Here is a 27,897-nt window from a genome sequence, read left to right as displayed (position 1 = left end):
GTGGCAAATGTGTGTCGCAGGATTTACTTACAGATTCTGTCGGGGTATGTAATAACCTGTTGGGATGAGAGGGTCTGCTATTGGTAACATTGTCATCTCCCTCTTTCCCCACAGTGGCAGAAACTGCCCAGTGAGGGCAACTGACTCCGCCCCTTCCAGTACACCTTCCATAAAAGTGCTAGCTTCCCAGAAGGAGGCGTCGTTTTGGCAAGAGCAACCCGCCAGACGGAGCTCCCAAGCAGACTGACCTTAACTTGTGGCTAGAAGCCAAATATCTTTTGTTTCTATAGGGTAAATACGCAGAGGAGAGTGTCTTTTATTTGAAGTATTGGACATTACACATGACGACCTGGTTGGTGCCTACAATCTTCATATATAAATCTGTGCGGTGACTCATTGACTAATAGATCAATGCACTGCCTAAACTGCTGGAGCTAGAAACGTGAAATTTGGACAGTAGATACCTTTTGTGATGTAGGCACCCACTAAGAAGGGATTTTTCAAAATTCGACCACTGAGGGGGTGAAAAGGTGGATTAAACTTTTTTAAAGTGCCACCCATATATCAGAAACTACTTAACTGAGAAACATAAAAATTGGTATACAGACACTTCATTAAAAAAAAATAAACACGTATTTTTGGATTTTTTGAAATTTTACCCCTGCAGAGATGATACAGAGTGTGCAAGTTTGTATGAGAAAAAATGAAAATAGGACTTTGGTCTTCAAACTTGATAAATATGCTCTACAATAGAAACAAATAAACATGTACTGTACTTCAGTGTTTTTCAAAATGTAGCCAATGAGGGGGTGAAAAGGAGGGTTAAACATTTTTAAACTAACACCCGTATATGAGGAACTACTTGACTAAGATACACAATTAGTATACAGACTCTTCAATGCATAAAATAAACACATTTTAATACTTAAATAAATATGTGCTTCTACATTAAAAATATTTAAATTTTCATCTTTTTAACATGTCCACCAATTGTGCAATTATTAGCTACTAAGAATTGTAACAAAATAAGAGTTGTGGCATTCGTACTACGCACGCACCACCACCGTAAAATATATGAGCAGCAGCACAGTACAGGCCGCTTTATTATAAATGCCACATTTGTCTCAGAGGTTGCTTTTCAAAAAATTCTTTGTGCCTACGTCACAAAAGGTATCTACTGTCCAAATTTCATGTTTCTAGCTCCAGCAGTTTAGGCTGTGTATTGATCTATTAGTCACTCAGTTACCGTACAGTTTTATTTATAAAGATACTATATATATATATATATATATATATATCAAATAATATAATCATTATATCATAATATATTCTAATCAAATCAAAATTAATACAGTATATTGTTTCATATTTCAACTATGAATAGCCTGGGCAATGCCGGCAATCCAGCAAGTATTTAGATATACAGTACACTGATCAAATTCCATTATAATGAACTCCATTTTAACAAAATCTTTGTTTAGCAATTTTTTTTTTTTTTTTGCCCATGCTAATTTCATGTAGAGCCAATGTTAAAAATCTTCATTACAGCAAAGTTTGTTTTATTTGCAAAATTCAATTCAATGAACAGCCAGTTAGACTGGACATTTATGTCTTTTGGTTTACTGAACAGTTGTCACACTCTTGCAGCTGCAGAGCTCTCAAAGAGTTACTGTTGACTGGAGTCATTGTGGGGATATCTAGGGCAGGATGATGTCAATGATGAACTTGGGAAGAAAGTATCAGGTAACTCCCATGCCAGTTAGCTAAGCATTGAGTCAAGGGCTGAGTCTTTGGCAAGGGCTTAGCTGGATGAGGGAAGAAAGACCAGAACTGAGGGGCCGTTGTCATTGATACCTGGGAATGCTTTCTGGAACATTAGGTTGTATAAGTAGGCAGATACATAACAGTGAAATGGGGATGTAACTTCTGTTCAGAAAAGTGCAGAGTGAAAAAATGGTTACTGTTGTCCCTTTTGCATTATTGTATTGTGTGTACTGTCTTTGTTCATGCCTCCCTGACGTTCAATCCAATAGAATTACAATTTTTGGTATTTTGACCTTCTTGACATCTTCAGAATGGCTAGATTTCTGCCATTTGGTTGGGGCTTCACCACACAGACTATGATCAAGCTTGGTATTCAAACCCTGGTTGCTGTATCTGTGAAGCAACAGTGCCAACCACTGCCACTCTTGTTATCTATTCACAATATCAATCATTCAGCAGTATTTTCCAGATTTCCCACTCTCATGCTTATGTTCTCTGAAGGTTTTTTCAAACCCTGGCAGTGAAATTTGCCATGTGTTGACAGTTTTCTTATGTGTAGCCCTACTATATGATGTAATGAGGTGATGTCCCATCCAGGGCATCCTAGTTTTCATCCAGTGCTGATCGGTTAAGCTCCAACATCCCAATTAGATAATCAATTCTGGGAAATGGATGGATTGTTTTATATGTATGAGGGTTTGATAAATCTATTTCTAAACTCTTAGTGACTTTGTTTTGCACTTTAAGTGACTTCTTCTGCAACAATACTTTGTTGAAAAGTATTAATGCAACTAAAGATTCCATTTTTTTCAACAGTAGTTTAGGCTATTGGTATTTTGTATCGATTTAAAAGGAAACAGCTATTCTCTATAGACTTTTAGCTACTTTCTTTGGTTTCTAATGTTTTCTACAGTCACCAGCACACCAGATCCACAGATCCACCAGGCATCTACAGCTGTGACAAAATTTGACCTTTATTAAATCCAAGAGCTGCACCAAAAACATTGCAAACTGATATTATGTAACTAAAAACAGAAACAGAAAAAGAAGTGATTCACATTCAGTTCCAAGAATAGTGTGATTCAGAGTTTATAGAAAAAGCAAGTATTTTCTAGAACATTTTTACAGAAAAAAGTAGGTTCTGTTTTCCGTGCCTGACCACCAGCTCTGCTTTTATTTCAGCTACGGAGGCCGATTTTTTCCATCGCCATCAATCACAGACGGCAACAGCTTGTTTGTGGATTTAAAGGCCGTCTTACTGTCTACCCTTTGGACCAAAAAAGGACAACAGGCAAAGTGATTAATGTCAAGGAGAGTCACAGCAATAACACTCACAGAGATATTGTCTCCTGCATCATCTGCCATGATAGCCAGATTTACAGCTGTGGGTCAGTTTTTAGAAAATAAGTTCTTTTTATGTTATAATTAGCATTTTTTATTAACTGAGTGGTTTTGACATCCATCTCTCCTTCTGACAAAGTTTTGCATATTTCGTTAGCGTCAGTGCATTCCACCACAGTGCACTATAGTTAGTGTGATTCTTCAATAATGACACTGAGTATTAACAATGTTTTACACCTTTTAAAGTTTAGAAGTCATATTTAAAATTTTACAGATGCATAGCATATAAGTACCCGAGTTTTATGTGATTCAGTGAGTCCTGAATGTTTTATTCCATGTTGCAAGAATAATCATTTCCTAGGGCTTTTTAAACATTTTGCCACTATTTAATTTTCACTTTATACAGAATAAGGATATGTGAAAAAGAATATTTTTGTAAGCACAATTTGGAAGACCTAGCAAAAATAACTTTATTTTGCAAGTGGGCAAACAAAATCTGTGTTATTCAATACATGTTCATTCTTTTGGTGAGAACCTTATTTGCATTTTCTTTCTAAGTGCCTTGTTAATTTAAACCAATCTCCAATCCCAGAGAGTCACAGTGACTGCAGGTATTTCTTCCGGTCACTTTATTAATCAATGACCAGTTTCTTTCAGCCAGTTGACTTTTAAAGACTCAGTCATCTAAATTGCTTCTTTTTCCCTAAATGGCAGCCAAACGAAAATGAGATGTATAGCGAGCCAAAAGATGACCAGCTAATTGGTGCCTCAAACTCCACAATCAGTTTCATTCCAAGTAGTTTCTTAAATGGAAGTTGATTGTTGTTGTTAATTAAGCCCATCATTTATTTCTATACGTGTTACTGCACTCATTCTGCCACAACAGACATTTCCAAAACTGTTGAGTTTCTTTTTCCTAAGGACACTGTTAAAAAGTTTTGGTGACCTAACCAGATCAACATTACTGAAATCGTCACCTTTTATTTATATTCAAATACTGTGTGACGGACACAGGTTAGCTCGTCATTTGTTGGCTCACTTTATTTTTCATTTTTGATTAACTGCTAATTAAGGAAGAAATTAATGATTTAAGGGTATAAATATTAAAAAGCAAGTCAATTAAAATTAAGGCAAAAGAAGTTAATTAGCAGCAGACACTAGTTACATATTAAGAAAGTGGTTGAAAATAAAACCTGTAGCCACAGTGGCATCTAGAATCTGAGTTGGACATTCTACTTTTAACACTGTTTTTCAGTTTTGTTCATATTGCTGTACTGACTGCAAGTTTTTGTTCCAACACAGTTTCTTGATAAGGAGATAGTCCTTGCTGATAATGAAACTTAATATTTAACAATATTAAATATACTCTGAAATAACATTGTAGTACTTTCATTCATCCAAGACAAATTTTAATTACTTTGGGATCTTCATTTATGGTTCTGGATGGCTGCAGTGGTTGCAGGTTTTCACTTCCAACTATTTTTCAATTAGAGTCTGTTTATTGGCTACCATTTATTGACTACTTAAGCAAAATGATTTTGGGCTTAATTTTAGTTAACTCCTTTATTAAAATTCAGTACTATTTATTTCCCATTTTAATTGTAAGCAGCTGCATTTAGGTTTAATCTGTTTTCTTAACCAGCCACAAGCTAATTAGAACCAATAATTGTCTATGTAATTAAGTCCCATTTACACCCATGTCTGTTTGTTGTGAAGTGTCTTTTTAAATATATTATTTGTAAAGAAATAATGAAAAATGTTCTTTAGGCCACAAATCGTGTGGATGATATTCTCAGAAATAAAAAATATACAATATATGAATGAGCTGACAAGGATAAATGAAAACACTGATCAACCATAAAATGAAATAAATTGTATTAGCAGTGATTGGCCTTCAATTAAACATCTATATAGGCTGGAATAAAAATCTGTCACCACTGTAGCTTCCAAATGTGTTATGGATTGTATTATTCATTTTTTCATTCATTCATTAAATTTTGTTCATAGTTTGGCACGATTGTAGTCATGTTTGAAGGGTTTTCTGAGACAGAGAATTCATTTCTTGCATTTAGTTTTTTGTTTCTCCATATAGTTGAGAAGTCATGTTTTTTTTTTTTTCTTCCTTTTTGGATACTATTTTAAGTACCTATGTTCACCACTGTTGTTTCTAAGCCAGCTAGGTCAGTGTCTCGTGTTGTTAGGTGTTCTTTCCATTACACTTGGAGCATCCATCTGTAGCACCACATTTCTAAAGCTTCTGTGTTCTTTGCATCTGCTTATTTTAGGGTTCATCCTTCACATCCATATGTTGCAGTTGGCCAGATAAGGGTTTTACCCAGCCTGACCTTTGAACTTGCCACTTCTTGGAGCTAGTAAATACCCTGTACCTGGAGCTGCCAGGATATCCTTTAATTCCACATTACAGCTAACTAACTGCATATTGGTATAGGAAATAGATGGCTAGAAGATGTTTAGTAAACCTGAGTTTGTCAGAATTTTACTTCAGAGAACTACTTTGTTTTCTGCCTCAAAAAAGAAAAAGAGAGAATGAAGATATTGTGTTTGGAAAGAAACAAGAGATGGAAGCAGTGAATAACATAGTCAAAAAAACAAACAAAAAAAAAACAAAACAAAGCGAGGATCAGAAAAGCTGAGAAATCAAAATGAAACCAAAGCAACAAGCCAGAAATGTAACCAAAAGTCAAATTCAGAGTAAACATGCAAAAGTCTTACAGTCCTTAAAAATCATTTAAAATAACAAACTTTAACACCACATGTTTTTTTAGAAATATCCACAATCTTTGACACCAGGAGGAGCATGTGGTTTTACTGGCTTCATGAACTCACATCTGATTCTGACTACAAACCATTAAAATCTCCCATGTAAAATGAAGAAAAAATATAACTGAAATTGCCAATAAAATGTAATGAAGTTATTTTTATAAATTTTCCATTTTAGGTCAACTGTTTCTTTAATTAAAAGTTTTTGCCAAGCCTGTTAGTTCAGAAGATTTTGGAATTCATAAGCTGAGTGTAGAGTCAGCCTAGCTAAAAGTCCAACTAAACCAGGAGATTAGTTACAATCTGAATTGAACCATTTAGTGGGTATTTATTTACAATGAATGCTTATAGTCACTGACGCAATCTGCTGAATACATAGATTAGCCTTTTTATTTACAGTTACTGAAAATATTTTACAAAAAAATAATAAGGGTCTTAATTTTGATCCAATTCACACTTGCATTTAAATTTAATGTGGAGAAACCTAGTTGTCAGTGTAATGTAAACAGGTTCAAACATTGTGATATCCGTATAGTCCAGACAACATTGAGGATTTACAGTGTGCAAATCTAGTTGTAGTTTTATAGGTTAAGTGTGAACATGATGGAAAATTGATGTTGACACAAGCTACAGAAGCATTAAAGGACAACCAAACCAAAAACATGCCTTGTAATTTTTTTTTTTTTTTTTTTTGCTGGGTTCTTCCAACCATTGAAAGTTAAGCCTTTAAGAACACGCTTCTTCCACTTGAGGATCCTTGTATACAAGAAAGTTAATTGTCAAACTAACAGAATAATTTTAAAGCCCCTGTTAGGCATATATACCACAGATGTTCTGTTGTGTGCATCTTCTGCTGGTTTCAGCTAGCTGTTTGTATTGTGTTGCTTGATTGCAAAAAGCTTTGTATAAAAAAGTAAAGTTAAAGCACAATCAACTGTCTAATTAAATGTCTGCATAGAATATATATTGTATATACAGTATAAATTTAATATATGTATATTTTTTAACAGATATGATAGAAAGTTTATCATATTTCACACCAGTTCATATTCCAAAGGAAAGAATCTGGTGGTGGTCAACTGTAACTCTAGTGCTCATGATGCAGGAATCACAACATTAATAATGGTTAAGGAGAAGGAAAGCACACGGTAAGAAAATATTAACGTTGAAATATTATTTAAATTAAATGTTGATATTGTATCTAAAGAACTGAGCACTTTAGAAGAGGACAGTGCAGCACAGAGGACAGAGGGTTTTTTGGCCATAGCTTTTGGCTAGGTATTCTAGTTGCTGTATTCTTTGGAGAATTGGACAAGTGTGTGTGTGTGTGTGTGAGAGAGAGAGAGAGAGATAGAGAGACCAGTTCAGTCCTGGCTTCTGTATTTTTACATGGTACCATGATCTTGTAAATGAAGATAGCTAGCTAGCTAGATAGACAGATAAATGAAGATAGATAGCTAGATAGATAGATAGATAGATAACACTTTTTCTGCAAAGCTTCAGAATCCCAATTTAATTTTTATGAAAAAAACATTTCTACAAGTATCATATATTTACTTTCTTTCACTGTTTGATCTATGTAGTTTTTTGACAGGATCTTTTGACAAAACAGTGCATGTGTGGTCACAGGATGGGCAGGTTATCCAGAAGCTCACTTTCAGTGGAGTAATAAATGGACTGTGCTATATACCCTGTGTCAACTTGGTCTGGATCAGCAGTGGACTGCCTACTGTTTCAATTTATGATCCAAAATCTGGAGAAATTGTAAGTATTGCATAATATTAACTTCCATAAATGAAACTATGAATTAGTAAATGCATCTATTTTAATTATAATTTGTAGGAATTAGTTTAGTTATATTATGAGCTGTGTGCATTAGACTGAAGGGAAAGACATCTTATTACTGAGTCATTGTGGAGAGTTTTCCATCCATATTTTCAAATGCTATTGCAGTCAAGGAACCATCTTCTGCGTTTTACATTACAAACCTCTGAAGATATTATGACAATGTAACTTGAATAAAAATACACTATGTTTGTGTATTTTCTACATGCATTGTATTTCTGTGTGGGATTTTCTTAGGGTAATCTTGTTTTTATCTTTCATTCAGGTGATATACAATTTAGGTGAATAAGCAATTTCAGATTTACCAGATATGACCTAATGGATTGCTCTGTCTGAAGTTGATTCCTAACTCATAGATATTTCTGCTGGTAGAGGTTACAGCAGACCCTGAAATTGGATAAAATTATAAGCAAGAACATTATTGTATTAATTTGCATGGCTTGAGTAATTTATTAGTAAATGCATCTGTTGTAATAATTCTTTGTAGCACAAGGTTAGTTATTATTCTTTTTTTCCTCAATGTTATATGGATTTATTTAGCCTTTATATATCATGTTCTTTGTGTCTTTTTGTGGAATTTGGAATGCAAAGAATTTATATTTAAGGTTTATTTTGTGCTAAAGGCACTCTTTAAAATTGTTAAAAATGCTTACTGTTTCATAACAACTCTAGTTTGTTTGCTTTGTGGCTGCTAATGGTTTGGACATTTGTTTGATTTTTAGCCACACTGCTATGATCACAACTGAAGGTCACATCCCAAAATGTCACTAATTATAAAGGTCTACGCAATTCCTAATTATCGAAGATTAAGTGGAAACCTTGTCTTGCTTATTTTATTGGTTTCAGAGGTTGTGTAATATTACTTGTACTACATCTTTGTTTAGCTCAACGGTAGATTTGTTTATATGTTATAATCTAAGAAATACCTCCATCCCTTGCCAGAATAGACAACTGAAGAAACTGTAATTGTGCTAACTGAATTAAAATACAAATCTATACTAATAAAAGGCAAATCCCTCACTGACTGACTAACTGACTCACTCACTCACTCATCACTAATTCTCCAACTTCCCGTGTAGGTTCCCGTGTAGGTAGAAGGCTGAAATTAGCAGCAGTCAGGCTCATTCCTTACAGCTTACTTACAAAAGTTAAGCAGGTTTCATTTTCGAAATTCTACACGTAATGGTCATAACAGTCGACAACGTCCGCCATGTTGAACTTTCTTATTTATGGCCCCATCTTCATGAAATTTGGTAGGCGGCTTCCCTGAGCTAACCGAAACCGATGTATGTACTTATTTCGGTGGTAAGACGTCACTGTCGGCCGCCATATTGAACTTTCCAACGTCACTAATTCTCCAACTTCCTGTGTAGGTAAAAGGCTGAAATTTGGCAGGCTCATTCCTTATAGCTTACTTACAAAAGTTAATCAGGTTTCATTTTGAAATTCAATGCGTAACGGGCAAAGCGGTTGACAACGTCCGCCATGTTGAACTTTCTTATTTATGGCCCCATCTTCACAAAATTTGGTAGGTGGCTTCCCTGCGCTAACTGAAATCGAAGTACATACTTATTTCGGTGGTATGATGCCACTGTCGGCCACCATATTGAACTTTCCAACGATCTTTGTTACTTATGGGCCTATCTTCGAGAAATTTGGTACACGGATTTCCAACGCTAACTGAATCCTACTTACGTACATATATACATCCATAGCCTGCAGCTCAGTCGCCATGTGAGGCAGCGTTGGGTCCCCCATCCCAACACCTCCCACGTTGTTGGCTGCCTGCCTATATAAGGTCGTCCGTCGCTCCAGTCTCTTCATTCCCTTCCTTGCTTCACCACAGGATTCACGTCTCCCTTCTGATAACTGCAGCCTTTTTATTTAATCCATGGAATCTCTGCTGTTTTATTGTTCATTTATTACGATTATAGTTATTGTCTAGATATTTTAGACTTACTTTACATTGTTCAGGTACCCATTTCCTTTATCGTTCCAACCTTAACCCCCTTAACATGTCTATCGAGGTGATCACCATCGATCAAAGAACTGTCACTTACCGAGTGGTTTTCATGCCCGGAGATGGCACCTGCCTTTTACATTCTCTGTGTTACATATTGCACGGCCATATCAGGCTCACTCTTGATATCCGGAGGAACATTGTGTCTTATGTATTGAATGACTGGGACAGGTTCAAGGTGTGGACTGATGACGGTACAGGAGATAATTATACTACACAGGAGCACTAGAAGAGTCAAATGCTTAAGCCCTTCACCTGTGGATCTGCATGTGAGTTGATGGCTGCCGCTGAATTGTTCGGTTGTCGCTTTCAAGTGTACTGAAATGGCCAAATATTTTACACCTTTCGACAACCGCCAATGCCTCTTAAACATCTTAGATTGACAGGTGACGATTTCAGTAGTGGACACTTTGATGTTTATGAATGTTTAAACTCTCAAAAGCTGGATGTGATTTTATCGATGAAACCGGTTGTATGCTTACAACGCTTAACAGATACCGAATGTCACTTCAACACAAGTCCTACAAATACTAACGTAATTGAAACAAACCATGAAACTCAAACCGATTATGACAGCAGCAATCCAAGCTGTGAGATTTGAGGCAAGATTGCTTTTCACATGGCCAACTGTACGTTGCATGCTCAACTGAAAGCCCAGCGCACAGCTTGGTCATATTACAACCGGAGGGCCGAACTGACAACGTGGTATACAAAGAGATCCTTAACAAATAATTATTGGTATATTTTCCCTCAGTTTAAAAAGGTTTACTTTTCTTCTTAATAAATATTTTAAGGCAGTACTTCGCCGCTGCGAAGCGCGGGTATTTTGCTAGTAAATAAATAAATGGATGGGTGAAAATAAAGCAGCTGTGCCAAAGCAATGCAATAATAACCCATTAGTACTGATCGTTTCTCTGTTTCATTATTAAGTTTGTTGAACAGACCTGGAAGAGGAGGAGAAAGGTACGGCATCACTTGAGAAATATTCAAACCTTAATCCTTATGAAGTAACTATTCTGCTAAAGCACTAGCAAAGTAGATTTTTAAAGGGGATTGGGAGAGCCAGTAAAAGGGGTGAAAACTGAGAAAAATTCTGTACTGCTACCACAAATAAACAAGAAAAAAAATCTTAGTTAAAAAAATTAATTCAAAAGTTTAGAACAGAAAAGGACTTTAGAAAAAGGTTTGTTTTAAACAAAAAACGATTTTCTACACAGCTTTTGGAATTGAAAAACTGAGGGTGTGTCCAAAATAATGACTTTTTAATCCGTCGCATTGTTATTGGCAGTTCACAATCTTTGAGTACATGTCCTGTAACAATGCAGTGTTTGGGATGGCCAAAATGGTGGTGAAATGGTAGAAAATAATTCATAAGAACAAAAGTAAGCTTTCAATTGAAAACCTAATAAGAGAATTTGGATCAAAGGCCCCGGAAACCACCAAAATGCTTGCTCAAAGTGGTAAATTAACATAAAAACATATATAAATTAATGATGGACTCATACACAACAGTAAAAAATATACAAAGTTAAATTATCAAATTATGATTCACCATTTGACTGAATAGATAAAACCTAAGTAAATATCACTGTATTGCACTGAATTCATTTATCAGTGGTAGAATTTCTGTTATATCTGTTAGAATATTATGAGTGCTGCAGACAAGCAATTTGCTCTCCATTTCCAAGACTGGACCAAAAGATTAATCTGCTTGATTTTGCACAAAAAATTAAGTGTATGTGACACTGTGCAGTAAGAAACCCAATGATAAAGTATTTTAAATTTGTAGTTGTTATCTATCTATGTATCTATCTGTCTGTTTGCCTGTCTGTCTGTCTAACATTTATAATGTAATTCATTATTAGGTGTAAACATTTGATAAGTCCCTTTGTGTGATCTGTTGTGTGTGTTCATGTAGAGTCATTATATAGTATATACCACTTATGCTTTTTTTGTAAAAGACTGATGAATGTGCACTATTCCAATCAGAGTAATATGATGATGCTTTTATATTTTGGCAGTTAATGTGTCTCTCCCAGCAATCTGTTTGTTTTAGTTCGTAGAGATAGCTGAAGAAATTTAATACTATAATCTTAGGTTAAGTATACGATACAGTGCATGCACAGTAAAAACTAAATCAATTTACATTTGAGATAGCTGTCTCTGCATGGTCACAATGAAATTTTGTTTAGTTACCACAAGCAAGATCGCCGATGACAATGAATTATATTGCTCAAATGTGAGATCAGGAGATATCCACTTAGAAATACTACAGTAACAGATCAGCAATTGAATTATAATGTTGTTTGAAGACAAATATCTCACTATTTTTGTTTAATTTTCTGTAATACAGTATATGTAAGTATTAGAACACAAGTTTAAACAGCCCAGTTTAGGGACTGGTTGAAGTTTAAATGTTTTGCTGTGACAGGGTAGAAAAAAGGAACGTTTCTTCGTACCTTTTATTATATTTTTTTTTTACTTGAAGTAAAATGAGCAGATTTTGATTGATTTCTAATCATGAATTTTCTTAGTAAGTACTTAATCTCCTTTTTATTTCAGAATTATTTATATCAATGCCCTAAATAGAATCATATTAATATTGGAGTTAAACATTTTTTTAATGATTGTTTGGACAACACTATAGGTACAGCTAGTTTATTTAAAATCATTTTTATTGCCCACCTCACAACACATTTTCTAGCTGATTCATCCTTCAGTACCCTTTGGGTCTAACTGAAAAATTTCTCATATCCCCCTTTGCTACAAAAGTGTTTCAGTTGTCTTCAGCCCTCAATTGTTTTCCTGTTTTGTTTTTTTTTTCATTTATATCGGTTGGATGGAATTGTGTTTGGCTTTTGTTGTTGATATTGTATATATCAATGTACACATAAAATTGTTACATGTTTGTTCTTCTTACAAATATCTTTATCTCAGGTGTCAGAGTTTATTGATATAATTAATAGTTCAGAGAATGGGCCAAATCTAGAACGACTGATGTATCTTTCAGAGATCAGCTATGTGGTGGGTAAGTGCATTTGTCTTATTAAAATAAAACCTGTGCTACTTAAACTTAATGTTTAACAACAACAACAACATTTATTTATATAGCACATTTTCATACAAACAGTAGCTCAAAGTGCTTTACATATTAAAGAATAGAAAAATGAAAGACACAATTATAAAACAAAATAAATCAACATTAACATCGAATAAGAGTAAGGTTCAATGGCCAGGGGACAGAAAAAACAAAAAAACTCCAGACGGCTGGAGAAAAATAAAATCTGTAGGGATTCCAGACCATGAGACCGCCCAGTCCCCTCTGGACATTCTACCTAATATAAATGAAACAGTCCTCTTTGGATTTAGGATTCTCACGGAAGGGCTTGATGATGATGATGGTCACGTAGACTTCTTCCTTTTAATCCGTCCATCATTGTTTGATTATCATGAAGCGTTGAGTAGGTGGTGGTGGCGCAGGCCACCACCACAAAGAAACCGGAAAAAGAAACAGAAAAGAGAGTAGGGGTCAGTACCGATTTTAGAGCCACCATGAATAGTTATTTTGAGGAGATTGAACATATAGAGTATCAGGATTAAGTTAAATTACGATTAAAATGAAGTTATAAAAAGGCCATGTTAAAGTAATGTGTTTTCAGCAGTGTTTTAAAGTGCTCTACTGTATCAGCCTGGCGAATTCCTATTGGCAGGCTATTCCAGATTTTAGGTGCATAGCAGCAGAAGGCCGCCTCACCACTTCTTTTAAGTTTTGTTCTTGGAATTCTAAGGAGACACTCATTTGAGGATCTGAGGTTACGATTTGGAATATAAGGTGTCAGACATTCCGATATATAAGATGGGGCGAGATTATTTAAGGCTTTATAAACCATAAGCAGAATTTTAAAGTCAATCCTGAATGACACAGGTAACCAGTGTAGTGACATTAAAACTGGAGAAATGTGTTCGGATTTTCTTTTCCTAGTTAGGATTCTAGCAGCTGCATTCTGCACTAGTTGCAAATGATTTATATCTTTTTTGGGTAGTCCTGAGAGGAGTGCATTACAGTAATCTAGTCGACTGAAAACAAACGCGTGAACTAATTTCTCAGCATCTTTCAGTGATATTACCAGTCTAACTTTACTTATGTTTCTTAAGTGAAAAAATGCTGTCCTAATGATCTGATTAATATGTGATTTAAATTTCAGATTACAGTCAACAATCACCCCTAAGTTTTTTACCTCCGTCTTGACTTTTAATCCTAATGTATCCAGTTTATTTCTAATAGCCTCATTGTATCCATTATTGCTGATCACTAAAATTTCAGTTTTCTCTTTATTTAACTTGAGAAAATTACTATTCATCCATTCTGAGATACTAGTCAGACATTGTGTTAGTGAATCAAAAAAAGAAGAAGGATATAAATCCAGTGTCTTCTGTAGGTGAATGAAGCTGTGCACTTTAAAAGCCAAACCAGAAAAAAAAATCTCCAGTTAACAGTCATGTTTAGGGTATTAAAGGCATGATTTACTTAGGAAACTTTGTATTGCTGTATTGGCCCTGGTGTGTGGGTGAGTGTATTCACCCAGTGATGGACTAGCTCCCTGTACATGTCTTGTTTAGGCCTTGTCTACTATGATTGCCTGGATAGGTTCCATCTGCCATATGACCCTGCCATTAGAAAGTTAGAAAGATGGATGGATGCATTTTCTTAATTGCTTTTTCATTATATACTGCTAGTTCTAATTAGTAACCGACCATATGCCTATCAGCAACTTGTCTCAGTTTATTTTATAATATTCATTAGCTGAATTTTGAAAGCTAGTTATTTTATCTGCACAATTTTAACATTTCAAATTTAGGTATGCACTTCTGTCTGACTTGTAGAAACATGCATAAATATACCAAACTGCCAAACAGGATTTTTTTCTACAACTATTATATAGCATTTGATATATTGGTAGTTTTTTTTTCCACTGTCTTAAAATGTTTAATACACTGATTGTTTACATGTGTTAATGCATATTGGCGATTAGGAGTTTAGAACAATCATTGTTCATGTGCTTTTTGGGCACTATTAATTACCATCACTCTTTTGTTACCAAAAAAAAGTAAAATAGCTAATATTACTTGTTTGAAATTATACTGGTGAAACAGGCATTAATACTGTAAAAGTGTTTGGTCCTGTGAGGTCGTATTAAATCATCTTCACTATCTGTGCATTATTCTTCCTTTTAATTTGCTGCACTGTTTAATGAACAATCCTTTAATATCCTCTCTAAGAAATTCTGAAATTTGTAAAAAAAAAAAAAATTGAACTTTCCTTTGCCAGTTTTCTTTTTCACTTTTCTACTTTCTATAGAGTTCAATCTCTTATTTGCATCCCAGATTTTACCTTTACACTTATACATAAATAGTCAAGAAGTTTATGTTACTGCTTCTTCAGACTTTTTTAATAGGCAAGACGCATGATTTAAGTAACATTTACCCTGGTATGATTGATGATGTCAGGAATGGTGGTTTTAGTGTCTCGAAAACAGCTGTCTACTTGGATTTCCATATACTACTGGGTGGTCCAGATCTAATTATGCAGATCCAGATCGTTTGTATGACTTTGATTTATGCAGGGATGATTCCAGTTTGGTGCAAAGACGATTGTTCATGTTGTCAGTTCCTACACTTCTTGATGGTCTGGGATTTTTCGGGTGATTTTCTATGTAATAAACTTAATAAGTTATAGCGTAATGAAAATTGCATAATTAGATCTGGACCACCCTATACAATCATTTAAAAACTATTTACTTTAATGCACACTTATATGTATGTCCATAGTGTACATCATTTACTGATTCTTTCAAGTTCAACTCAATCATTAAATGCAAACAAATCAGAAGGTTATTGTTCACTCAGTTCTCAAACTGAATCATAACCTGAGATCAAGGTACATTATTCTTATTTACTTATGATTCTTGAACATTCTATACCTTTTTTTTTTTTTTAATTATTCATTTTCTCTGTGCCGTCATGTTTTGTGCTTCAAACAGGGTAATGTTATATTATACGAAGTATCAGCATGTTTATTGTATAATTTAATAAGTAAAGTAATACATCAGTTATTCAATTATGAATTTTTGTGATTCATTCAAAAGTGAAAGTATTTTGTTTCTGTGCTGCCAGACCTGGATCCTATTGATTAATCAATCGATTCACTTTAAGTGTACTTCAAAAGAGTCAAATCAGTTAAGTGAATCGTATTGCCTATCACTACCAGGAGCAGACAAACATGCCTTGTTCTTCTCCAGTCAGGTAAGAACAATAAGATAAAGCTGAAGCTGGCATATACCCAATAAATCTGCATACATTAAGATTGAAAAAATGAAAAAAATTAGATAAAATTGGAATGTTTTTATTTAATCTACCTATCCTTAACCTTATAGTGTTTAATTCATGGACATTTTGACATGATAGCATCACATAATGTCTACAGATTTGTCAGCTACACATTCATGCTACAAATCTCCTGTTTTACTGCATCCCAAAGCTGTTTCATTGGATTGAGTTCCGGTGATGTAGAAGGCCACAGAAGACCAATGAACTCATTTTCGTATTCATGAAACCAGTTTGAGACGACTATTGCTTTTTGACATGGTGCGCTATCATACTGAAAGTAGCCTTTAGAAGATGGGTAAATTATGGCCACAAAGTAAAGTAGGCCTTGGCAACATTCCTCACACCATTACACCACCACCAACAGCTTGGACTGTTGACACTAGGCAGGTTGGTTGCATGAATTCATGCTGTGGGCACCATAATCTGATTCTACCTTCGGTGTGCCTCAACAGAAATGAAGATTTATTAGACTAGGCCTGTGCTCACTGCAGCTTAACTTTGTGCTGTTGGCTGACAGAATTAGAACCCGACTTGGTCTTCTGCTGTTGTAGCCGACAAGCCTCAAGGTTTAACATGTTGTGAATTCTGAGGTGCTTTTCTATTCACCACAGTTGTACAGAGTGGTTATCTGAATTACCATAGCCTTTGTGTCAGCTCAAACCAGTCTGGCCATTTTCCCCTGACCTATCCCATCAACATGGCATTTCTGTCCACAGAACTGCTGCTTACTGGATTTTGTTTTTCTCACCATTCTGAGTAAACTCGAGGCTGTTGTTTGTGAAAATCCAGAAGATTAGCACTTACAGAATTACTCAGACCAGCTTGGCTGGCACTAAAAATCATGGCAGAGTTGAAATCACTGAGGTCACACTTTTTCCCTTTTCTGATGTTTGATGTGAACATTTAAATGAAGTTGCTGACCTGTGTCTGATTTTGTGCATTGCGCTGCTGCCACATGATTGGCTGATTAGGTAACTGCATGGATAAGCAGGTGTATAGGTACTACTAATCATTTGCTTAGTGTTTATATTCAAATGTTGCAATAATTGTTGCTTTCTGGCTACTTAAGGATCTTAAACAAGTCTCAAGTCTCAGATGTTCAGCCTATATACATCGGACTTCCAATACAACTCGGAGTGATGCTACGTGCAAAAGTTTGCAGACGACACTGCTATCGTGGGCAGCATCAGGAGTGGGCAGGAGGAGGAGTATAGGAACCTAATCAAGGACTTTGTTAAATGGTACGACCCAAACCACCTACAACTGAACACCAGCAAAACTAAGGAGTTGGTGGTGGATTTTAGACCCCGTGATCATCAGAGGTGACTGTGCAGAGGGTGCAGACCTATAAATACCTGGGACTGCAGCTGGATGACAAATTGGACTGGACTGTCAATACTGATGCTCTGTGTAAGAGAGGACAGAGCCGACTGTACTTCCTTAGAAGGCTGGCGTCCTTCAACATCTGCAATAATATCCTGCAGATGTTCTATCAGACAGTTATGGCGAGCGCCCTCTTCTACACGGTGGTGTGCTGGGGAGGCAGCATAAAGAAGAGGGATGCCTCACACCTGGACAAACTGGTGAGGAAGGCGGGCTCTATTGTAGATATGAAGCTGGACAGTTTGACATCCATGGCAGAGTGACGGGCACTGAGCAGGCTTCTGTCAATCATGGAAAATCCACTGCATCCACTGAAGAGGATCATCTCCAGACAGAGGAGCAGCTTCAGCGACAGACTGCTGTCACCGTCCTGCTCCACTTACAGACTAAGGAGATCGTTCCTCCCCCACACTATGCGACTCTTCAATTCCACCCCTAAACATTAATATTATACAAAATTATTGTCTGCCTGTTATACCTTCATTGTTATCACTCTTTAATTTAATATTGTTTTTTATCAGTATGCTGCTGCTGGAGTATGTGAATTTCCCCTTGGGATTAATAAAGTATCTGTCTGTCTATCTAGAAACAAGAGAAACAGATTTCCACATTTGTTATGGAAATCCACATATTGATGGTTCAGTATTATTTGAAAAGAAAAGCTTTTTTTACAGTGTTTCCAAACCCTTTTTTATAGCAGCTAATGTTAAAAAAAAATTCAATTAATGATCTGTAACAATGGATAAAGATACTTTTGGAAATTGTCAATTACTGTCTTTGTATTTTAGGCTCTGCAGGTCAGTGTCACATGATGGTATGGCGGTACAACAAAGCAGGAAGTGCCACTGTATTAACAAACCAACAGCCTGTTGAATGTCTGGCATATAGTAAGTCAATGTATACTTTATTTCATATTTCTATAACCCTGCCAATAACATTCTGTTCTGTTTTGTGTTTCTGTATGATGTACCTTATAAAAACCAAGGATAACTTTTCCCATTATAATTTGTCTTCTCAGTAGTAAAAGCATAACTGGTCATTTAGAATTTACACTGTATTATAGCATGTTGCCAAAGTGGCTATACTCTAATTATATTTAAAGTCTGTGTTTAAATATAGTTAAAAGAGTGGGAAACATATACATGTTGATAAACAAGCTCTTCTCAGGTGTCTGAACTTTTGTTGGCATTTTGTAGTCTTAGGTTAAGAGTTGTTGTACATACGATAACTTTGACATAGATTTCATATTATTGCCAAGTGATACAGCTATGAAGTGCATTGTTATGTTGTCACTAACGGTTATTGGGGTATAAGGGATAACATAGAAATATAATTGCTTTCTCTCTCTCTGTCTCTCTCCACCCCTTAGCCACACTCCCTCCTACCCCCATGTCTCAAAAAAAATCTTCTTGCTGGGTATCCTTTTTTCTGATATATAATGTTGAGCTCTTCTTAGGTCTCAACATTATATATATGTCAGAAATAAGTAAATATTGGATACCCAGCAAGATTTTTTTTAAGTTCAAGAGCAGGAATATATGCATGTGATCATACTAGATCACCAAGTATCTATTAAAAAGGTAGACCAATTAATTAAACTCCTTATTATGTAACAATATATACTGTGCAGTAACACTTGCTTTTTTTGTTTTTAAGGCTGTAGTCTGTGAAGTTTTATTTTTAAACAACAATCATTTCCTTTTGCATAATCTCTGTTACATAAGTGATTGCATAATGTCCAAAGAAAACATACAGCTTTTCTTGGATCTACCAAGAACCTATTAAAACGAGGAACTTATAAACAAACAATGAACGAATTATGTTGACAGATACTCCACTTAAGTGTATACTATAAAATATATTAGTTATAGTACAGCACATGATGAGCTCAGGATTATCATATCAATCTGCTTTAAAATGCATATAAATAAAACATTTTTGAAAAAGTGGTCATTCATTTTCTAGTAAAAATAAACACCAGCTTTCCATAAAACATCAACTGATAAATGTTGTTTAACATTCTTTTTTCTGACATTATTCCTAAAAGGTAAAATTGTATAAGGATCGTGATTTCAGTTGGGTGGTGCAGTGGTTGGTGTCCATGTGGAGTCTGAAATTTTTCCCTCTGTCTGTGGGGTTTTTCCTGTGCTTTTCCTCTGGCATGCCCAGGGATGGGTAAAGTTAACAATTAGCATTTCCTACTTGGTAGTTTATTAGTGGGAGTGCCAGTCTTTGTGTGACTGGGCCCTACAATGGACTTGTGCCTCTGTCCACAGTTGAGTCCTGACTATGTGATACTGCAGGTATAGGTTGCAGCTCCATGACCCTGGATTAATCAGGTATCCGAATATTATGATTTCAGGTTTTATATGTGATGTGATTGAATTTCAGAATTTTCTCCTTATGCACGAAGCATATATTAAGAATTTATGCACATTGTATTAGTAGTATTATACAGCAACTGGTTTATAAACTGCCAGAACTGAATAATATAATGGTATGCAAGACTTTCTTTGCACATTATTTACTGATTGTAAACAGATGTTATGTCTACAGTGATTAATTTGGCAAATGTTCCAAAGAGGCTGACCTCAATCTGTCCTTCTCGCTCAAAGCCTAAGGAGTATTACAAGATACAAATGTTAGTTATCTAAAACCTAATCCACCATTTAATCCTGCTGAGCAAAAATCTTAAATCTTTTTTCAAAAATGAGGTGTTCTTTCCAGTGTCCAAGTAGCTGTTAAGCTGAATTATGTAAAACGTAAAAAAGGTTACAAATATTGTGTGAAATGTTTTATTCAGTTTTGCTTACATGTGTAATTTATTTCTGTCTTAACAGCTATAAAAACACCTATCCTGTTATTTAGTGGCCATAGTGATGGGACATTTGCAAAATGGGAACAGATAAAATCATCTGAATTTTTGTACAGGTTAAGTGTCTTAAAATTCATTTACAGTTTTAAGAGTTCTGATGAATGCATTCAGTAATTCTCTTTTGCATATGTTTTTATAGATTTTAATATATATAATACCTGTTTATTATTTTTTGTTATTTGAAAATAACACAAGTAATCACATCCTGTTTTCTATATATAAAAATGGGAAAAGAAATTCTCATCGTCTGATAATTTGCTGCATTATTTCTTTAATATTGTTAATGTTTTAATTTCATATCTGGGATTTAGCTTGGAGAATTTGATAATTTTGTATTTGCCATTGTGTTGTTTAATGTAACATGTCTTTTGGAATTAAGAATTTAATCAAAATATGTGACTAAAGAATTGGTTTACAGGAACCTAAGCTGAAAATTTCACCATTCTCATATTAATAAAATAAATAATAAAATGTTAACTGAATGACTAAGTTTAATCAAATCAGTGTTACTACAGGCTAGAAAGTGGTCTATTTAAATAATTGTGTCTTTAACCTGGTTTATAGTACAGAAATTATATTTATGATTTATTATAGCAGTAGCACTGTAAACAAACTGCACATTGACACATTGTCTCATCGTCATTCATACTTTTTTTTTTTTTTTTTTGCAGTCAAGAGTCTTTTAGTTTACATGAGTCAATTCATAAAGGGGAAGAAATGACCAATGGCTCCACATCTGAACGAATTATAGATTCTCCTGAATTGAAGCGTAGGATTATGTTTGCAAAAAAATACAAGGAAGAGTCAGAGAAAAATATGATATTAATTCAAGGAGACAATGTAGCAGGCTACATAAGGTACATTTGTAATGTTTACTTCTTGTTTATTAAGTCACTAAAAATGAATAATTACCATCAAATAAGTATCTTCTATGGAAGTTAAAATTCAAATAAGGGAATGGTTTGGCTAAGGATTATGATTCTTATTTTATGCAGTGCAATTTAGAGTATCACAAGGCAATTTACAAATTAGATAAGATTATATATAGTAAACAATCAAATTAAAAAATCTTATCCTTTCATCTATGATCCATCTAGTTGAAGGTGTGTACTCATGCACACATTTATATGTGCTCAGTTTAATATTGCTAAATTAAATTACATAAACGTGTATGGGATATGATTAACAGAGATAACAGCATAAAGCTTAAAATCACCAAGAAAATATTTTAGACTCTACACAGATACAGTAAAACCAATCTAGGAATCAATATCAGACCTCTGGAATTGTGAGGCAGCAGCCCTAATCACAACATTATTGCTGTGGTCTTGAAAAACCCAGTACTTAAAATTGGCAGACACAAGCAAAATTTTGGATAATTCTGGATATCAGGAATATACTGTAGAATGTTATGCTATGGAAATATTAAGAAATCGTTATAGACAATTTTGTGAATTTCCCCTTGGGATTAATAAACTATCTATCTATCTATCTATCTATCTATCTATCTATCTATCTATCTAGACAAGATGCGAAATGTTCAGTATTACAAAGTCCATTGTAGTTAAACAAATTGTGGAAAGCAATAGTGAAGATATGTTTTTTGAATGTTGCAAGTTATAGGGTCTTTTTAAATGGACCTTGCGAAAAGAAGCCATCTTATAGCTTCTCCATTCTGTACTGAGGTACATTAATGCCTGAACAGCTAGGTTTAGGGACAGCTATTATCCACAGATCATAAGGCTACTTAACCACCAGTGTAACTAATATGTGTATCTTATATGTATTTTCTGTTGCTGTATTTATTAAATTATGTTGTAGTTACTGTTATGTGTATCTACTAATCTGGGGGGAGCCTTACAACTGAAAATTGTACAATGAACACAATATTTGAACTTCATCTTATATTTGAACATAAATGTATGTATTAGATATGGAATTCTTATGCCTATGAATATACTGAAATTAATGTAATGTGACTTCTTTTTGAAGGAGTGTGTTTATTGAAGAACTAGACATTTTGGCCTTATCTTCTGAAAATGGGAGTATTCAGCTGTGGGGCTTTGATGATTTATTGTCCAGCATTTCACATACAGTGCCTTCACAAATGAAGACTGGGTCAGGCACAAGAAAGGCAAGATTGTTTTTCTTCACTGTAATGTAGTTTGCATAGCTTGGGTTTTCAAAGGCATGTTACTTTGTTACTTTAAGGTTAAAGGATATACATTATGCGGCACGGTGGCGCAGTGGTAGCGCTGCTGCCTCGCAGTTAGGAGACCCGGGTTCGCTTCCCGGGTCCTTCCTGCGTGGAGTTTGCATGTTCTCCCCTTTGTCTGCGTGGGTTTCCTCTGGGCACTCTGGTTTCCTCCCACAGTCCAAAGACATGCAGGTTAGTTGGATTGGCGGCTCTAAATTGGCCCTAGTGTGTGCTTGGTGTGTGGGTGTGTTTGTGTGTGTCCTGCGGTGGGTTGGCACCCTGCCCAGGATTGGTTCCTGCCCTGTGTTGGCTGGGATTGGCTCCAGCAGACCCCCGTGGCCCAGTGTTTGGATTCAGCGGGTTGGGAAATGGATGGATGGATGGATATACATTACAATTGCACCATACCAAATATAACCACTGGAACATCTTCTCAATAACAAAACAACCAGCTGAATTTATGTACTTTTCTTTCTTTCCATCTGGTAACTATAATGAGGATGGCAAAAGACTAAATAGTAAAAACCAGCCTTCCTTATTCCTAACTGCAGTCTTCATTTTTTTCTACAAAATTCACTCCTTTACCATTTGGAAAAAAATATGATCCAATGTGTCCTGCATTTTCCCACTTCTTCTCTTAGTGAGCCATTCCTGTTACACTTTATGATGGAGATGACAAGTCAGCATCGTCACTATCTAGCCAAGCCACCTTAACTGTCTTTACTTCAGAAAACCACTGTCCTTATTCCAACATTACACTATTAAGGAGACCTAGCCCAGCAACTTTGCTAGAAGCACATTTCACTCATACATACTATCAATCTCATTCTTTTCATCACTGATTACATAGGAACATGGTCTTCTTTATATATCTTCCATCGCTAATCCAGCAATATAATAACATTTCAGGTCAAGTTCAGGTCTGAAATTCCTTTCCCATTTAAGTCTTAAAGTCTTCAATAAGTGCTCTGAAGTAAACTGACTGGTCCTTTTCAGCAGTAAAGCATCTGAAAGAAAGCAGGATACACTGCATATATGTTGTGTACTTATGCATAAACAACAGTTAAACCTTTTGTTTATCTGCAACTCAAAATTAATTTCAAGGCCACCTAGAAGGCCTCTAGAACATTGATACTCAAGCCAACTGCAGGCCTGCAAGTAATCCCACTCTCCCTAGATCCTCAGTAGGAGAGAGTCTGTCCTCAAACCAAGAAGGCTGACCCCGAGCCAGTGTAGTGTGCAGTGTTGTGATGGTCCAGATTGGCTCCACAGTCCTTTGTCTCTTCCTGGAACGTCTTCAACCTGAAACCATCAATAGTCATAGACCGAGATGAGCCATGCAAATGAGGACACATACATGCAGCAAGAGGTTGGTGCAAAAAGCATCAGTACTTTTATTAAAATGAGTCCTGAACAAAGTGATAATAATCCATAACACAAATGCTGAAATGGAGGTTAAAAAAGGGTCCAATAAATAAACCATAAATTGTCCATAAAATCAAAGTTAAAATCACAGGCTGGAGACTGTCCCTTAAAAACACATAAATCCCAAGGCTTCCTTCTTCGATATGAATTCTCCTTTACTTACCCCACATGGGATCCTGCAGTCAGAGGAGACATCCTTCCAACAGGTACAGTCAACCCTAAATACAAGGTTTCGGGTACCCATCCTTCAGGATACCTGGGGAGCCGCACTGCCGCCAGTCCTTTGGCATCTGTGGGCGACTCCTGTTCACCAGTATCGCTCAAGAGGAGTGCCCTTTCTTCAGCCCCAGGCTCCTCTCCCTGTGGTTCATTCCCGATCCACCTGCTTCCATTCCTATGTAGCATGGGCTCTCCCAATCCCGCCTCTTGTTCTCTCTTTATTTCTTTCACTGTGACCTCCATTCCTTCCTTTTCAATCTGTTCCATTTCTCTTTCTTTCTTTTCCTCTGTTGTGCAAGCTCCTTCATACCTGATACGGTGCTATTGTGACCCTAAACCCATTCCAAGGTGTGAATGAGGCACCTGACTGATTTCCTTGAATATATACAGTACTTTGTACATGAGTGCACAATCAGCTAGGCATTACAATCAACCCATCATGCGGACAGCCGCACCCATTCTGAGCCTGCATGCTCTTGTGATGCGATTATTTGTTTAAAAACCTTCACAGTGCCATGGACCATTCATCACAAGTGGTAAGTAAACTTTGACTAGAAAATGCTTTTCAGTCTGTCAAGTAAACTGCAACTCCTTCCATATTAGTGAAGTGAAATTCCACATGCCAAGAGAAAACATTGGTCACTAGGGTCAATTCAGTTTAAATTTGTCCTCCTTAAGCTATTGATTGACTGTTCTTGGTTTTGTCCACTGTCCTTTACATTATGAGTGGTGAACCCACATGGTAACTTCATGTGGCTTCTTTGGGCTGACCCTGAAAGAGCTACATTCGTCACTGACTGAAGATCATGCTTGGGTCTGTCTCCATATTCAGTTTTTGAGGGAATTTCTCTTAGTTCTTAATTGAAGCATCTTGGTAGTTCATTTTTTTATTGTTTCGTCTTGTGTCAATTTAACAAGCATAACTTTAGCTGTAGCACGATGCTCTTTTCATTGTATCTCTAAGAAATCTTCAGACACACAATTGCCTCAATCATGCTAGGAAGGACAGCCTTAAGCTACATAAAAATATACTAAAATTAATGGCAACATTACAGAGTTTGCAATTTAGTGATGGGAAACATTATTATACTGTATACAGAGTAAATATATATTTTATAATACCAGATTTGTAACCCAGAGTTATTTGGGTATTATTTTAAAGCTTCACTATAGGTTTTAATTTAAACTGGTCTGATTATATACAAAAAAAAAAGACGGTGTCCTACTTGATTCTACTATTTATTATACTTTTAATTGTCAAAATGTATGATTTTTCAATAATCTGACACATTGACGTTAACTAACAATTGCGTATTTGAAGTCAGCACAAAAAAATGTAAATTTAAATATTGTATTTTTAAACATTACGTAATGAAGACAAATCTATGGCAATATTGAGAAAGTAAGGATTTAAATATGAAATATTAATATAGTTTTGTGTGTTGCACACCATCTATCAAAAGATTGCAACAAGCTGTATGGTTTTGCCAGTCATCCTAAAAGAGTGACTTTGGAAGGTTATAAGGTAGTGGGGCTCTTTTGAGGAAACCCACACAAAAATAGGAGAACACACAGTACAGGGTGGTAAACATTGAACTGGCAGTTGTATGTGCATATTTGTGTTCAGTAAGTAAGACCTATACTTTTGATTATTATAGTTCTGTCCTGAATTAAAAAAAAACAGCTCCAATTATATAAGGTGTTGAGAGTTTGTAATTGACATGTACTGTACCATTGCCCAATTCAGACATTTGCAAATGAATGCCGTTTACATTACAAGGAAATGGGTCTAATGTTACTTGAAAGCTGTCCATTTTAAGAGCTTTTAAAGTGGTGCAAAATAAGGTTGGAATGTGTTTAATTCAAGAGGAAGGAAATAGGTGGAGTGGTGGCTCTTAGTCTGGCAGTCCAGAAGGTTGCTGGTTCGAATCCAATAAATGCCAAAAGGGACTCTGCTCTGTTGGGCCCTAAAGCAAGGCCCTTAACCTGCACTTGCTGAGCGCCTCGAGTAGTGAGAAAAGCGCTATATAAATGCAATGAATTATTAATTAATATCAGCCGCTTCTTTAAAGTAATAAAAATAAAAGGAGAAGCGTAGAGTTTTTTCCTTAACTGTGTTTAGATTTCCTACATTAGATTTCAGTCTGATCCTGAATATTTATATATATAATATATAGTGGAAGCCCAGCCCTGAAACAGACAGGCAGACACCAATGGTTCCAAACCCACAACACGTTTATTTACACTATGTACAAAAGTCTAAGTCCCGCACACAACCCAGTGCCCTTGCACCACACACCCTCAAGTCCGGGCTTCTCCCAAGTCCTGTCTTTACCGCCTCCACTCCTCTCCTCTAAGCTTCATCCCCTTCCACACAACTCCTGTCGATGACTGGAGGGAGGCGGCCCCTTTTATTCTCACCCGGATATGCTCCAGGTGTCTCTTGATGAGCTTCCTGCGGCACTTCCTGGTCTGGCGGAAGTGCCACATGAGCACCCGGATGGGTGTCCTTGGTAATACTTCCGTCTGCACCTCCGGGTGTGGGTGAAGTACTGACGTCCAGGGCTCCTCAATCTTCTGGGCAACCCCGGAGGTGGCCACGGGCCCCTATAGGGTTGAGTTTTCATGCTCCATTCCCGTGGCCCCCATACCAACCAGGGCAGCTGCCATCTCATGGTCCAGGGTAGGCATAGACCCTCATTCGGTCCCTTTCGGTATCCCAGCTGGGCAAAGCCCCCAGCCGCCCGCCACAATATGTGTATGTATATATATGTATATATATCTATATATATTTCTATTATAAAAGAAAATCTTGAGACAAGACTATTGCCAAGAGATTTTTTCAAGTCCCGCCCCCCTCTCAGCCATTTTTAACCTTGCCCACAATCCTCTCACCTCTCATTCATGTGAATGCTTTTGTCAGACACAGTTCCTGCACTCGCAGCTCTTATAAAATTTTATGTTTTCCTCACTTTAAATTCCCAATAAAATAAGACTTATTATGTCCAAATCTTATTGAAGAATTTCATTTCGAAGGGTTATCAACAGAAGAAATGAGTGCATGGGCAATCCTAGCACCGAGAAATTAGTTGTATTCAAGATTAGTTGTATTCAAAATTGGTCAAACAATTCTGACATGTAAAATTTTAACAGGCGACAAGAAAGATACTGTAATGTAGTACATCTTCCGCGGATAACATTAGACACCAAAGGAGATCTTGATATGCCATTCGTATTAAAACGCTTACAGTTTCCCGTTAGAATAGCTTTTGCTATGACAGTTAACAAATCACAGGGACAAAGAGTCAAAAAAGTCTGTTTATTTATTAGAGAGAAAGAAATGATTTTCACTCTCAGGCAGTCATACGTTTCGTTGTCATGATGTAAGTCAAAACACGGAATCAAAATTCAATGTGATATTGATGACAAGTTAATTCCAAAAATTGTTTTTAATAAAGTTTTACAATAAAAGTGTAAGTTTAAAAAGTATTTGTGTGTTAATTAAGCCAAACAGAATGAAAACATATATGCAACGAATGCCTCTAACGCAACATGAAACATAATTTTCTTTCGATTTACAGTATTACATTTTTCTATTTTTTACTATGGTTAATTACTTGCTATAATGTAAAAAAGTTAGTTCTATTATGCGTATTTAAC

At 35.9% G+C, this 27,897-nt stretch overlaps 1 protein-coding gene across 4 annotated transcripts in view; it reads left to right on the top strand.

The window, feature by feature from the left end:
* LOC120542298 (vegetative incompatibility protein HET-E-1-like) overlaps window positions 1–27,897 on the top strand; it is a 117,915-nt gene that overhangs the window by 50,722 nt on the left and 39,296 nt on the right. For all 4 annotated transcript variants that reach the window (XM_039774644.1, XM_039774646.1, XM_039774643.1 and 1 more), the window contains 8 exons: window positions 2,947–3,152; window positions 6,897–7,034; window positions 7,470–7,650; window positions 12,689–12,779; window positions 18,310–18,408; window positions 20,362–20,452; window positions 21,068–21,253; window positions 22,389–22,530. In XM_039774644.1, coding sequence (XP_039630578.1) covers window positions 2,947–3,152; window positions 6,897–7,034; window positions 7,470–7,650; window positions 12,689–12,779; window positions 18,310–18,408; window positions 20,362–20,452; window positions 21,068–21,253; window positions 22,389–22,530 — 1,134 coding nt within the window. The remainder of the gene's footprint in view (window positions 1–2,946; window positions 3,153–6,896; window positions 7,035–7,469; window positions 7,651–12,688; window positions 12,780–18,309; window positions 18,409–20,361; window positions 20,453–21,067; window positions 21,254–22,388; window positions 22,531–27,897) is intronic.

Source organism: Polypterus senegalus, chromosome 13 (genome assembly GCF_016835505.1).
Source record: "Polypterus senegalus isolate Bchr_013 chromosome 13, ASM1683550v1, whole genome shotgun sequence".
NCBI classification, from domain to species: Eukaryota; Metazoa; Chordata; class Cladistia; order Polypteriformes; family Polypteridae; genus Polypterus; species Polypterus senegalus.
The sequence above is the reverse complement of the archived record's forward strand: the minus strand, read 5'-3'. Positions and strand labels throughout refer to the sequence as shown.